This window comes from Eubalaena glacialis, chromosome X (assembly GCF_028564815.1).
Source record: "Eubalaena glacialis isolate mEubGla1 chromosome X, mEubGla1.1.hap2.+ XY, whole genome shotgun sequence".
In the NCBI taxonomy this organism is placed as follows: domain Eukaryota; kingdom Metazoa; phylum Chordata; class Mammalia; order Artiodactyla; family Balaenidae; genus Eubalaena; species Eubalaena glacialis.
In genome coordinates, this window is record NC_083736.1 from 93,778,192 (window position 1) to 93,791,247 (window position 13,056).

General features: G+C 42.1%; 1 protein-coding gene across 2 annotated transcripts in view; it reads right to left on the minus strand.

The window, feature by feature from the left end:
• The window catches only part of TRMT2B (tRNA methyltransferase 2 homolog B), an 87,956-nt gene extending 77,931 nt beyond the window's left edge, over nucleotides 1-10,025 (minus strand). For both annotated transcript variants that reach the window (XM_061177815.1, XM_061177814.1), the window contains exons 1-7: nucleotides 9,759-10,025; nucleotides 8,132-8,294; nucleotides 5,212-5,358; nucleotides 4,457-4,511; nucleotides 2,992-3,126; nucleotides 2,080-2,179; nucleotides 415-485 (exon numbers count right to left, since the gene is read on the minus strand). In XM_061177815.1, coding sequence (XP_061033798.1) covers nucleotides 415-485; nucleotides 2,080-2,179; nucleotides 2,992-3,126; nucleotides 4,457-4,511; nucleotides 5,212-5,358; nucleotides 8,132-8,214 — 591 coding nt within the window. In that variant the 5' untranslated portion in view covers nucleotides 8,215-8,294; nucleotides 9,759-10,025. The remainder of the gene's footprint in view (nucleotides 1-414; nucleotides 486-2,079; nucleotides 2,180-2,991; nucleotides 3,127-4,456; nucleotides 4,512-5,211; nucleotides 5,359-8,131; nucleotides 8,295-9,758) is intronic.
• Between the last annotated feature and the right edge of the window lie 3,031 nt (nucleotides 10,026-13,056).

The following is a 13,056-nucleotide window of genomic DNA, read 5'->3' on the forward strand; positions in this document are numbered from 1 at the left end:
TACTAAAATGTCTCAGAGGCCAATCTAATGATGCAGATGCCTTACGCCCACTCCCACATCTCTCATGATATGTTTCAACCTTGTTCTGCTGAAAACACTAGCCTTCCAAATCCAGACACCTGCCACTTGCTATCCTGCCCTCATCAGTATCTCTCTGTCCTAAATTTCCCTTGTATTAAATTCCTTGGATGCTTGACATTTGCAATAATGGATGCAGTTCTCTCTCCTCCTCTCCACCCTCTCCGAAATGAAACACTAGCAATGTTCTCTCCACCGTTAAGAAGTACACTTTCAGAACAGAACCCCTCCTCCCCTGTAGCACTAGAAGAGCTCTATTATTAACATATCAGGCATGCTGCCGTTATAGACTGCAATGCCCAGGGTCATCTTCAACCAGCCTTTGTTCCTTATTACCTGTGCCACTTGACTGTGTTTCTTGGGGATATGTTTCAGATGGTTAGACCGCACACAGACCATGTTCCTGTCTATGGAAAGAAAAAGAATTTGATTTACATGGTTTTCTTCCTAAAAGATTATTTAGAATAAAATGTCTAGCAACTCAAATCCCCTAATCCAAAGAGGCATATGTAAATACGAAGAAGCAAAGTACCTAATTCATGCTCAAGGCCATTTTTCAGAGAAAACCTGTTTCCTGGTCTGGCCATTAAAAAGCTTATTCTTAATGGAGCTAGTCCCCAATATTTTCTCTCATGCCACAAATGTGCGATATGATAATGTCTGCTTTCTGTTCAGATTTTAAGAGGGAAGTAAAATGTAATGGGTTTTGTTTTTCTGTTAGTGAATAACAGAACACTGACGTCATATACTCATTTAATTCAGCACACAGGGGAAAAAAAGAAAGCCAAGTGCCTACCCTAATGAACTGTAGTTTAAGGCATATGGATATTAAACAGTGTGACTAATATAAAATGATGGTGTTTCAAGTGGATTTATTGAAAATGGGCAAATGGTAAGTTCAGGAATGGAATCTGGGAATGGATCCTGGAATTAAGTCTCAGAAATATGCCACTGTGATTTCTCTCACCAGCACTCACCTCCCCTACCAGTTCTTTTAAGGCAGATTTATCACAGAAAGCTCTGAATTTTCAGGGATATGGGGATGTGAAATAGAAAGGGCATGTCTCTAATAAGCAGGAGACTGCTCCCAGTACAGAAAGCAACATAAAATGATAACGATGATGATGATGACGATGTTGACAACAATGATGATAATGAGAGAGCAGCAGCACCAGCATCAATATTTATGAAGTGCTTACTAGGTCTCAGGCACATGGCTTTTAGAGGAAGAAAGCTGGGGGGCGGGGAGGTTGATTCCTAGCCCTATAATACAATGACTACTCACCAAAAAGTATCCCCAATTAACCTTATTTTTTAATGCCTTTTTTTAAATTGAAGTATAGTTGATTTACAATGTTGTGTTACTTTCAGGTGTACAGCACAGTGATTCAGTTTTATATATATATATATATATATATATATATATATATATATATATATATTCTTTTTTAGATTCTTTTCCTTTATAGGTTATTACAAAATATTGAGTATAGTTCCCTGCGCTATACAGTAGGCCCTTGTTGGTCATCTATTTTATATATAGTAGTGTGTATATGTTAATCCCAAACTCCTAATTTATCCCTCCCCCACTTTCCCCTTTGGTAACCATAAGTTTGTTTTCTTTGTCTGTGGGTCTATTTCTGGTTTGCAAGTAAGTTCATTTGTATCATTTTTTTTTGATTCCACATATAAACGATACGATATTTGTTTTTCTCTGTCTGGCTTACCTCACTTAATATGATAATCCCTAGGTCCACATTGCTGCAAATGGCATTATTTCATTTTTTGTAGCTGAGTAATATTCCATTGTGCATATATATACCACATCTCCAATTAACCTTGTGATCATGCTCTGCATCAAAGGCTTCCAATTCAACTTTCTCCTTTAAAGCCACCATATTTCCCACTCCTCTCCACTCCCACAGACACTGTTCTCTGCACCCTCCCCTTTCCTCTCAGTTTTTGCTTTGTTATTTCTACTAGTCACAGCCTTCGACTGACCTCCCCAAGTTCCCAGGTAGTACCCCACAGTCTTTGGATTGCCATCTGGACCTCGGTTCACAGAGAAGGTGGACTTATTTCGGTAGCCATTGATGACAGGCTGGAGAAGGCAGAAGGACAGGAGAGGGACAACAGGTCAAATAAAACCAAGGAGGACAACAATACAAAGAATGAAAGAATGTTCTCTGGATGAGAAAAAATAAATGATGCTTGCTTGGAAGGTATGGCATAGGTGAAATTCCATGACTGAGAAGATCAAGACACTCCATAGACACTCCATAGGAGAAAGGAGTTCCAATCTTGCCATAAAGCAGGAGTCAGAAAACTTTTTCAATAAAGGGCCAGACAGTAAATCATTTTAGGCTTTGCAGGCCATACGGTCCCTGTCACAACTATTCAACTCTGCCACTGTAGTGCAAAAGTAGCCATAGACAATCCATAAACAAGTGAGCTCAGCTGTGTTCCAATAAAACTTTATTTACAAAGTCGAGCAGCAGAGCAGATGTGGCCTCAGGGCCATAGTTTGCCAACCTCTGCCACAGATTAAATTCTGCCTTTCTGAGGCCTCATTAGAAGTTTTCCAAAGTCTGGAATCTTTCTAAGGAGGCAGTAGCGTACTGGTTGAGAAAGTGGGCTCTGCATCAGATCAACTTGAGTGTAAACCTTAGCTCTGGCACTTTCTAGATGTGTGTCCTTGGTCGAATCATTTAATCTCACTGAGCCTCAAGTATTCATCTGTAAAATGACACTGTCTATCCCTCAGTGTGACTGTAAATAGTAAACAAGACAATGACACATGTTACTCACTTGGCATAGGGCCTGGTCCCCAGCAAGTGCCTGGTTAAGTATTGGCTGATAGTATTAGCTATTAAGGAGACTTGGCAGATAAAGGATAGGGAAGTAGGGGCTTACAGAAGGTATAATAGGATGGAGAAAACAACAGAGCCCCTCAGATCTGGGTGCAGCTGTTGTCACATTGACTCCATTGAGCATCTGTAGGTAAGATCCTAGTCTCTGTAAAATTTTCTTCTGAGCTTCAAATTTCACCTGCAAAAGAATACAAGCAGTGAAACAAAAGACTTCTGCAGTATCACCTCAAAGTATAGAAAACAAACAGGATAAGAGAAGGTTGTCCCACGGATTCTTGGGTCACGGTCTCAGCAGATAAGGAACTCAGAATGATGGAACAGCAACAGACCTAATGAGGTACCTGGAAAAGGTCAAGTGAGCTCTTGTGTAAGCTCACCATTTCATCTGACCTTTCAGACTGAACATTCCAGCTATATGTTAGTGCTGTCCAGTAGAACTTGCTGTGATAATGGAAATGTTCTCTATTGGTGTTATGTTCTGTGTAATAAGGCAGCCTACACTAGCTACAGGTGGCTACTGAGCACTTGAAATGTGACTTGTGACTGAGGAAACGAATTTTTAATTTTATTTCATTTTAATTAACAGTTGGGTCTGCTATCACGTGACACAAGCATTCCTACACCATACTATGCAAAATTACTCAAAAGAAATCACAGGGCTCATAGGAAAATGGGGTTGGGCACACACATTCCAAAAATTTATCAGTAACACACACAAAAAAAGGTAGGAAATTAATAAAAATAGCAAAGTTTTGCACATGTTAAATGGTTAAGCAATGTATAAACACTACAATAAGGATGGCTCATTACCCTGACAAAGACCTGAAACTTGCTTGTGGAAGTGGCTGTCCACTTATGAGTTATCGTGAGGTGGTGAAAGGAGGGTTATGGGGGTGGAACAGAAAGTTCTCACAGCAGATGTGAATGGGTGTGGCTCATACCACACTCAGTGATCTGAGGGAGCTGGGAGATGTGTGAGGTGTGTGTGGGTGTTCATTTTACAAATTCTTACCCAGCTCAGTTCGGCCGGGTACAGATCCCCTTTCATCTCATGTTTCTTGTGGACAAAATCACTCCTAAGCAAACATGAAATCTGCATTTTGTTCAGATTGTTCCCTAATACATCAATCTGTTGGAACAAATTTTCATTTTCAAAACAAGCATTAGAGCAGAATTGACTGTATTTAAATTTAAATAGCCACATGTAGCTAGTGGCTACCATGTTGGAAAGTGCAGCTATATATGAAGCAGCAAGAGCACTTGCTACTCACACACACAGAGCTATAAGAATAACCCAAAAAAAAAGCAAGGAAGAAAGGAAACAGGCATTCGGATATAAGGCTCTAGAGTTTGGAAGACACAACTGGCCTAAAGTGAAAATTTCAGAGTCATTAGCATATTGACTTTAAGGACACGTTGGGGCATCTGGGTAAACCTGTCCAGCCAAGCTTCCTACAAGTCTACCACCTGATAGAATGGAGGAGTGAAGACTTAAGCTGGGTACCTACCTTGAGCTGTTCTTCATAGCTCAGCCTCCAGAGTGGCGTCACAACATCAGCCAGCCTTGAATAAAATCATCCAGGCACCTCATTCATTATCTAAATATGTACTGAGCACCTACTATGCATAAGTACTTCCTGCCACCATTTGCTCTGGCATTTTACTTATCATTCAGAAGACCTAACTCTCAGGCCCCTGAGGAGATGGAGTCTGGGAGAAGAGCCCATTCTGGTGCTGTCTACTTAACAAAGCCGAACAGATGGGCAAACCTAATATAAGAAAAATCCAGATTTATCAGGAGGTAATTAATCATATTACAAAAAGGCTTCACTGTTGGGTTCCTTTAAATAGCTCACCTCCCTAACACTTTTAAAATATAATTTGATTTAGAAAATACAGTTGTTGCATAAAATGAGGTATATTTGTGTTTGCATGGTTGCTGTGGGACTATTCATTTCTAATTCATCTCATCTCTAAGTCCCTGGCTTTCAGTATACCTGTCCTGGACCTTCTGAGACACAAGGTCCCAGTTTAATATTCTCTTTCTGCCAAAAACACACATAAAGGCAAGGAGAACATTTTCTGCAATCACAAAGCATTTCCACCAACATTCCTTAGATGTCTTAAGTTTGCCCTGGGTATCCTACCTGAGGGGCCCCCCTGAATCCCTGCATATGCCACATTGTACGTCAGGCATACAGAATTTCAGTAGGCCCAGAGATTCAGATTTGTTAAGGGGAAGGGATATCACCCAGGGCCTTACCTTTCCTGCCAGGAATCATCTAGTGGTCCAAGATGTCTTGGTTTCTTCTGACTTTTCTGTCTTCTTTGACACTTCTTGGCTATCATGTGGGTGAAGTTTCCCTTACATGCTGAGCCCAAAAAGAGTTGTGACCAACCTGGAGGTTTTCTGGCACACCAGGAGAGCAAATAATAATAGCATCTACCTTATAGAGTGGTTGCAAGAGTTAAATAAAGGATAATAAAAAGCACTTAGCATGGTGCTGGGAAAACTGGACAGCTACATGTGAAAGAATGAAATTAGAACACTCCCTAACACCATACACAAAAATAAACTCAAAATGGATTAAAGACTTAAATGTAAGGCCAGACACTAAAACTCTTAGAGGAAAACATAGGCAGAACACTCTATGACATAAATCACAGCAAGATCCCTTTTGACCCACCTCCTAGAGAAATGGAAATAAAAAACAAAAAACAAAAATAAACAAATGCTACCTAATGAAACTTAAAAGCTTTTGCATAGCAAAGGAAACCATAAACAAGATGAAAAGACAACCCTCAGAATGGGAGAAAATATTTGCAAACGAAGCAACTGACAGAGGATTAATCTCCAAAATATACAAGCAGCTCATGCAGCTCAATACCAAAAAAACAAACAACCCAATCCAAAAATGGGCAGAAGACCTAAATAGACATTTCTCCAAAGAAGATATACAGATTGCCAACAGACACATGAAAGAATGCTCAACAGCACTAATCCTTAGAGAAACGCAAATCAAAACTACAATGAGGTATCACCTCACACCGGTCAGAATGGCCATCATCAAAAAATCTAGAAACAATAAATGCTGGAGAGGGTGTGGAGAAAAGGGAACACTCTTGCACTGTTGGTGGGAATGTAAATTGATACAGCCACTATGGAGAACAGTATGGAGGTTCCTTAAAAAACTAAAAATAGAACTACCATATGACCCAGCAATCCCACTACTGGGCATATACCCTGAGAAAACCATAATTCAAAAAGAGTCATGTACCAAAATGTTCATTGCAGCTCTGTTTACAATAGCCAGGACATGGAAGCCACCTAAGTGTCCATCAACAGATGAATGGATAAAGAAGATCTGGCACATATACACAATGGAATATTACTCAGCCATAAAAAGGAACGAAACTGAGTTATTTGTAGTGAGGTGGATGGACCTAGAGACTGTCATACAGAGTGAAGTAAGTCAGAAAGAGAAAAACAAATACCGTATGCTAACACATATATATGGAATCTAAAAAAAAAGAAAAAGAAAAAAAATGGTCAGAAAAACCTAGGGGCAAGATGGGAATAAAGATGCAGACCTACTAGAGAATCGACTTGAGGATATGGGGAGGGGGAAGGGTAAGCTGTGACAAAGTGAGAGAGTGGCATGGACATATATACACTACCAAACGTAAAATAGATAGCTAGTGGGAAGCAGCCGCATAGCACAGGGAGATCAGCTCCGTGCTTTGTGACCACCTAGAGGGGTGGGATAGGGAGGGTGGGAGGGAGACGAAAGAGGGAGGAGAAATGGGGATATATGTATATGTATAGCTGATTCACTTTGTTATAAAGCAGAAACTAACACAACATTGTGAAGCAATTATACTCCAATAAAGATGTTAAAAAAAAAAAAGCACTTAGCAGAAGATTAAATAGACATGATGTTTGTAAAGCTCTGAGCAGTGTCCAATGCCTGGGAAAAACTCAGTACGTGTTAATTACAACTGTCATGATGTTTAAAGACAGTATGGGACTGAGTGGGGGTGGCAATATTAAAGGAAGGGAGCAGGGGGAGGGAATAGTGGGAGTAACTATGAGTCAAAAGCTGGAAGAGTTAGAACAGGTGAAGGGCCTCACTTTGGAAAGAGGAAGGAACCCCTCTTCCTCCAACACAGGACTCTCTGTTGTCGCCTATTTACCTAATGGTGCCTGATCATTGATGTTTAACTATTTTGAGTACCAAGGACACATGAATGGACTTGGCCAGACACCTCACCGATCTGCCATGAAATCACCTTTTTGCCCTTGCCCTCTACCTTGGATTTCACCCCAATGTTAAGTCATACCTTAATTCAGAATGAAATACATTTCAAGTCCAATGTATGGAATACGTTTATTAACAAAGATTCTTCCATGGGGGCTTCCCTGGTGGCGCAGTGGTTGAGAATCTGCCTGCCAGTGCAGGGGACACTGGTTCGAGCCCTGGTCTGGGAAGATCCCACATGCCGCGGAGCAACTGAGCCCGTGAGCCACAACTACTGAGCCTGCGCGTCTGGAGCCTGTGCTCCACAAGAGAGGCCACGACAGTGAGAGGCCCGTGCATCGCAATGAAGAGTGGCCCCCGCTCGCCGCAACTAGAGAAAGCCCTAGCACAGAAACGAAGACCCAACACAGCCAAAAATAAAAATAAATAAATAAATTTATTAAAAAAAAAAAAAAAGATTCTTCCACAGACTCAATGCAACCAAAAATAAATAAATTTATTTTAAAAATTTAAAAAATTTAAAAATTAAAAAGATTCTTCCATGGCTCCCTCTATTACTGTGAAATTAGTATGCGTGATCACTACCTAATTTAGAGGATGCTGACATGGGTGCTGTAATATTTAGCCCATACAGTATTTTGTATGTTTACAAAGTACTAAAGAAAGTAACTGTCATAGCTTGGAAGCGTTTTGAGGATTTCAAATTTCTAACAGAATAAATTTAAGCTGGCCCAGAGTTCAGGTGTTAACAATAACACAGTCCACCCAGCTCCCAGGAAGGGACAAGTCATTAAGAATGTGGGCTCTGGGGCCACGTTCTAATCCCAGCTCTTCTTCTCACTAGCTCTGTGACTCTGGGCAAGTTACCTAAGTGTTATGAATCTCAGTGTCACCATCTATAAAAATAGGACTGGTAACACCTACCTTTCAGGGTTGTGGTAAGAATTAAATGAGCTCATATACAGGAAGCACTCAGGTCTGTGCCTAACACAGCAGCTGTTCAACATGTGTCACTGCCCTGCCTCAGGCTCTGATTTGAAGTGTGTCACTTGACTTCTTTGCGCCTCAATGTGTCCAACCTGTAAACCTGGTGAGATATAATAATGCATGCGAGTGCTGTGAGGGTAAGAACAATTATGTGGAAACTTAAAACAAACAACACACACATGCAAACTCTCCTAACCTCAGTGCCTGCTGGAGTGTGGTGAACTTAAGGCCCACTCAGGACCACCTGTTAATACTACCAAACATGTGACCTGTGGTAGACCTTTTTCCAAGGTGAGACAAATGTGTATATTTGATATAAGGAAAAGCAAAACCAGAGAAAGGAAGTGAGCGAAGGGGCAGGAGACAAAGAATAAAGAATGGTATGGAGACTGGGCACTGAGGAGGCCCACACTACAGGGGGAGAGAGTGGTACTCTTCCAGGAAAGGGGCCCTGTCCCTCCAGCTGGCAGGGAAGGAAGAAGGAAACTGCAGGCCCACTCGGGGTTGGCAGAGGGACAGGGGAGCTGAGGAATTTGAGGACAGCTATCTCTATCCCATGACATTTAGACTTTTTGTGAGTGTGGGCCCTCTCCCTGGTGACTGCCACCATGACTGTGCTCCACTTGCCCTGTACCCCTTGTCCTTCTACGTTTCTCCAAATGGTCAGATATAGTCTACAATAGGACTCTACTATTTCAGGGTGCCAACCAGACATCTCTCCTGGTAAAGAGCCTCTCATCATACTTAGTAATTTCTCAAGTGAAATATAGTTTTCAAGGCAGTACAGTAATACCAGTCAAAGTGAGTTATATTTTGTTTTTATAGTGTTTCCTGTTTTAAATAAATGCTTGGGTTTTAAAAAAAAAAAAAGAATGTGACAACTGCTCTATTTCTGCCTCAGGAATTGATCAGAAACAGACCCAAGGTCCAGAGCTGCCAGAGAGGAAGGTATACTAACTCTCTAGGGCTGAATAGCTAACCAGCCTGAAATGCTCAGAGAGGTTCAAAGCAGAGACTATGTAGTAGGTTTAATCCTCACAGAGCCAAGGATCTCCTTGGAGCAAATGTTCACCTACGGAAAAGGATCCTGCTTACACTCTCCGTTTACCCTTCTTGCAGCTGGCCTGGCCCCAGATATGGTTCCTGGCTAAACCAGACGGACAGATGGGTACTGCTGCGTCCTGACTGCAGCCCACGTGCAGTCAGGTCCTTCCTTCCCCCACCAGACCCCCTTCACCAGCCCTTCCATCCCTCTCTTCTTTGGGCAAGTTCTGCCCACCGTGTCTGTAAGAAGGGTAACGAGGAAGAGACATTAGGAAAGGCTACCACTGAACTTGGGCGGACTGCAGGGCCAGAAGAGCCGGCAAGGGGAAGCAGGGGGAGGTCAGAACACAGGCGGACGCAGAGCTGGATGCGACCACGTGCAGCCAGCGTCCGGTCGTCCCCTCCCCCACCTCGCCTGCCTTCCCAACTCCCCGCCCAGGGAGCAGCTTGGCGCAGTAAGCAGTTTTCTCTACTGCAGAGGATAAATCGGGTTTTCGGACACTCCACGTACCCCTCTTACCTTCGTAACCTATAAATCTTCTTACAAACCGGAGGCGGTTAACGAAAAAATCAGCTAAGGGTCCTCATCGCAGCCGCTGGGGAGAGTCACTTCCTGGTGCGTCCAGCGCCTCTACTCCCGGGACAGACGTGGCGGGACGCTGCGCTCCCCCCGGGCGCTGGCTGGCCTGACACCGGGCAGCTGGTCTCGGGAGCCCTTCCCCCGACTTTGTCCGGGCGCTTCTCTAGAAATCTTCAGCCAAAGCACTCGTTGCGCTAAGGCCCGGCGTCTTCCCCACCCCCGCGACCCCTCCGCGCGACCCCGCCCCCTGCCTGCTCTCCTCACCCTCCCATTGGTGGATCTGGATAAATCTCCTAAATCACTTAGAAATTCGCAATACTGTATCGTAAACAGCGCTACCTCTAGAGGGGTAGCCTACAACCAAAAGAATAGTTTTCTGGGTGGTCACCCTAGAGGGGTGGGATAGGGAGGGTGGGAGGGAGGGAGATGCAAGAGGGAAGAGATATGGGAACATATGTATATGTATAACTGATTTACTTTGTTATAAAGCAGAAACTAACACACCATTATAAAGCAATTATACTCCAATAAAGATGTTAAAAAAAAACCAATAGTTTTCTAATGGTAGAATTGCAGGCATCAGATCCATAATGGATTGGAAGATTGGGAGATGAAGAGCGGGGTGGCTTCCTCAAATCGCAGTGTTGAAAGATGCACACGTATGTGCTGTAAAAAACTTACTTTAACAGAATAAAATTTACAGCAAAGTGAATCTACATTTTATGACGCTCGATTTGTATGCTTAATAGTAATTGGGCTTAAATGGAAAGCACTTTACAGTCAACATTTCAGTTATTTATTCAAAGCATAATATGCCTATTATGTGCAAGGCAATGCATTAACCCTAGTGAGTACAGCAGTAAGTTAAACAAGGACCAGTAACTCACATAACAGCAAACATTGTCAGCCTGACCAAGGTTCAAAGCACAGATCTGCCACTTATAAGCTGTGTGAATTTGGGCCAGTTACTTAATTGCTCAGTGCCTCATTTTTCTCATCTGAAAAAATGTCCGTAACAATTGTACCTACCTCACTGCGTTTTGATAAAGATTAAAGAAGTTAATGCATGCAAAGTGCTTAGAACAGAGTAAGCACACACTCAATAAATGTTAGCTATTATCATTCAAAAATAATTGTATATACTGTGTGTGTATATACACACACATGTGCATATATACCTTTTTTTTAAAAAAGAGATCTTTATACGATGTGTAAAATAAATAAGCTACAAGGATATATTGTACAACACAGGGAATACACCCAATATTTTATAATAACTTTAAATGGAGTATAATCTATAAGCGTTTTGAATCACTATGTTGTACACCTGAAACTAATAGAGTATTATACATCAACTATACCCTAATGAAAAAAAAATGTTTTAATCCACTAAAAAAAAGAAAAGAAGAGAGATCTTTGCTTCCCATTCTAAAGACTTGAGCAGGTAAGTGCTTGACTCAAATTGTGGCCTTCCTAACTGCTCTAATGGCTCTTGAGCAAAATTGGAGTGCAAACCACTGCTTCAGGTTTCTAGGCCTGCACTGGGCTAGCAAGTGAAACCAGGCCAGAGAGTGTGCTTTTGGGTCTCTTCTCCCTTTCTCTCCTCTTAATCCCCTCTTATTCAGAAAGCCAGCTCTACTCCTTTCCTCACCTCTTCTTCCCCTTTCTTCTCCTTCCCATGCCCTTCTGCTCCTTTATCATTTCTCATCTTGGCATCTTTTGTTGTGCCTAGCCCAGAGCCAGGTGCCTAACAGGAGCTCGATAAATATTTGATGAATTGAATTGAATCCCACCTTGTCTACTGAAAGGAAAAGGGCATATCTTCTCTCACCCCCACCCTCACCTGCTCTGAGCATCCAAGCGAACTCATTTAAAGCAGGTCTGTCATTTGAGAAGGCAGACCCTGAGGGGTGACGAGAGAAAAGAGATTAAGGAAGCTATAATGTAATTATTTAACCTTAACACTTCTGTATATGTTTAATCTGATAAACCATGTCCTTCTCTACAAGTGAAATCATTACATTTGTAACAGGGGAAAAATATCCCATATTATAGAAAAGGTTAGACTCTTCAACAGGAAAGTCAATAAATGAACATGTCATAGGTGATAAGAAATATTGTTGAATTAAATAAGAGCCGAAACCAAGATAACCTTTGCTTAACTTTGTTACCAGCAAACCAAATCACCACAAAGTGAAATCTCTAGAAATTTGTCAAATATTCTCATTTCGGACCAAAGAAAGGATTTCTGAGAGGCTACAGCATTAGCTCTCAGAAATAACATGTATTAAAATAACTTGGAAAAATAAATAAACAAATAAAATCACTTGGCAGTTAGGGCTGATTTGGTTCCATTAGCCATGTTCTTCAGGTGTGCTTCCCAGGCCTCTAGGCCTGTGTTAGAGGCCATGAGGGATAGACATAGCCCGCGCCCTCGAGAGTATGTGACCTGATGGAAAGACAAGGCTCACAAAGTCAGAATACATAACCATGGGCTTTGGTAATTCTAGAAAAGCAGAGGATCTTCTTGGTAGTCAAGGAAGGAAGAGAATGAGAATTGAATTAATGCATAGAATTTTAATCACCTGAGAGGAGGTGGGGGCTGCAGCATGAAAAGAGGAATGAGCAAAATATATGTCCGAGGCCCAGGAGGAGGCAGGTCCGGCTGGAAGGGACTGTGGTGCCGAAGTCAGTGGAGATCAATAGGTCCAGGAAGATAAAGGGCCTGGAGCCATTCCTGCTGTATTTTTATACTTTTTGGCAGCATTAAACATTTTTATTAAATAGAAAAAAAAAAAAAGAAGGGCCTGGAGTTGTAGTGCTGGGATGAGGGGTTTGATCTAGTTCCCTTAACAACAGGCAGCTAGTGAAGAGTTTTTCATGAAATGTTTCTGGAAGTGAACTTTAGCAGCTGTGTGTAGGATGGATTTTAGGGTGTAGTGACTTGGAAGCTGAGGGAGACTGCTATAGTCATCCAGATGGGAGGTGCTGAGTCTCTGTACTAAGGCAGGCTACACTGCACTTTGCAAGAGTTTCTCAAAATGTGCACAGGGGCCCGTGTGCAACGTAATCATCTGGGGTGATTGTAACACATGCAGGTTCCTGAGCCCCACCCCACACTTACAGAATCAAAATCCGAGGTGGGTAGGGCCCAAGAATATCTGGGTTTTTAACAAGCACCCCAGTGATGCCTGTGAAAATTTGAGCCCTACTACCAGGCATCAACTCAAATTCCAGA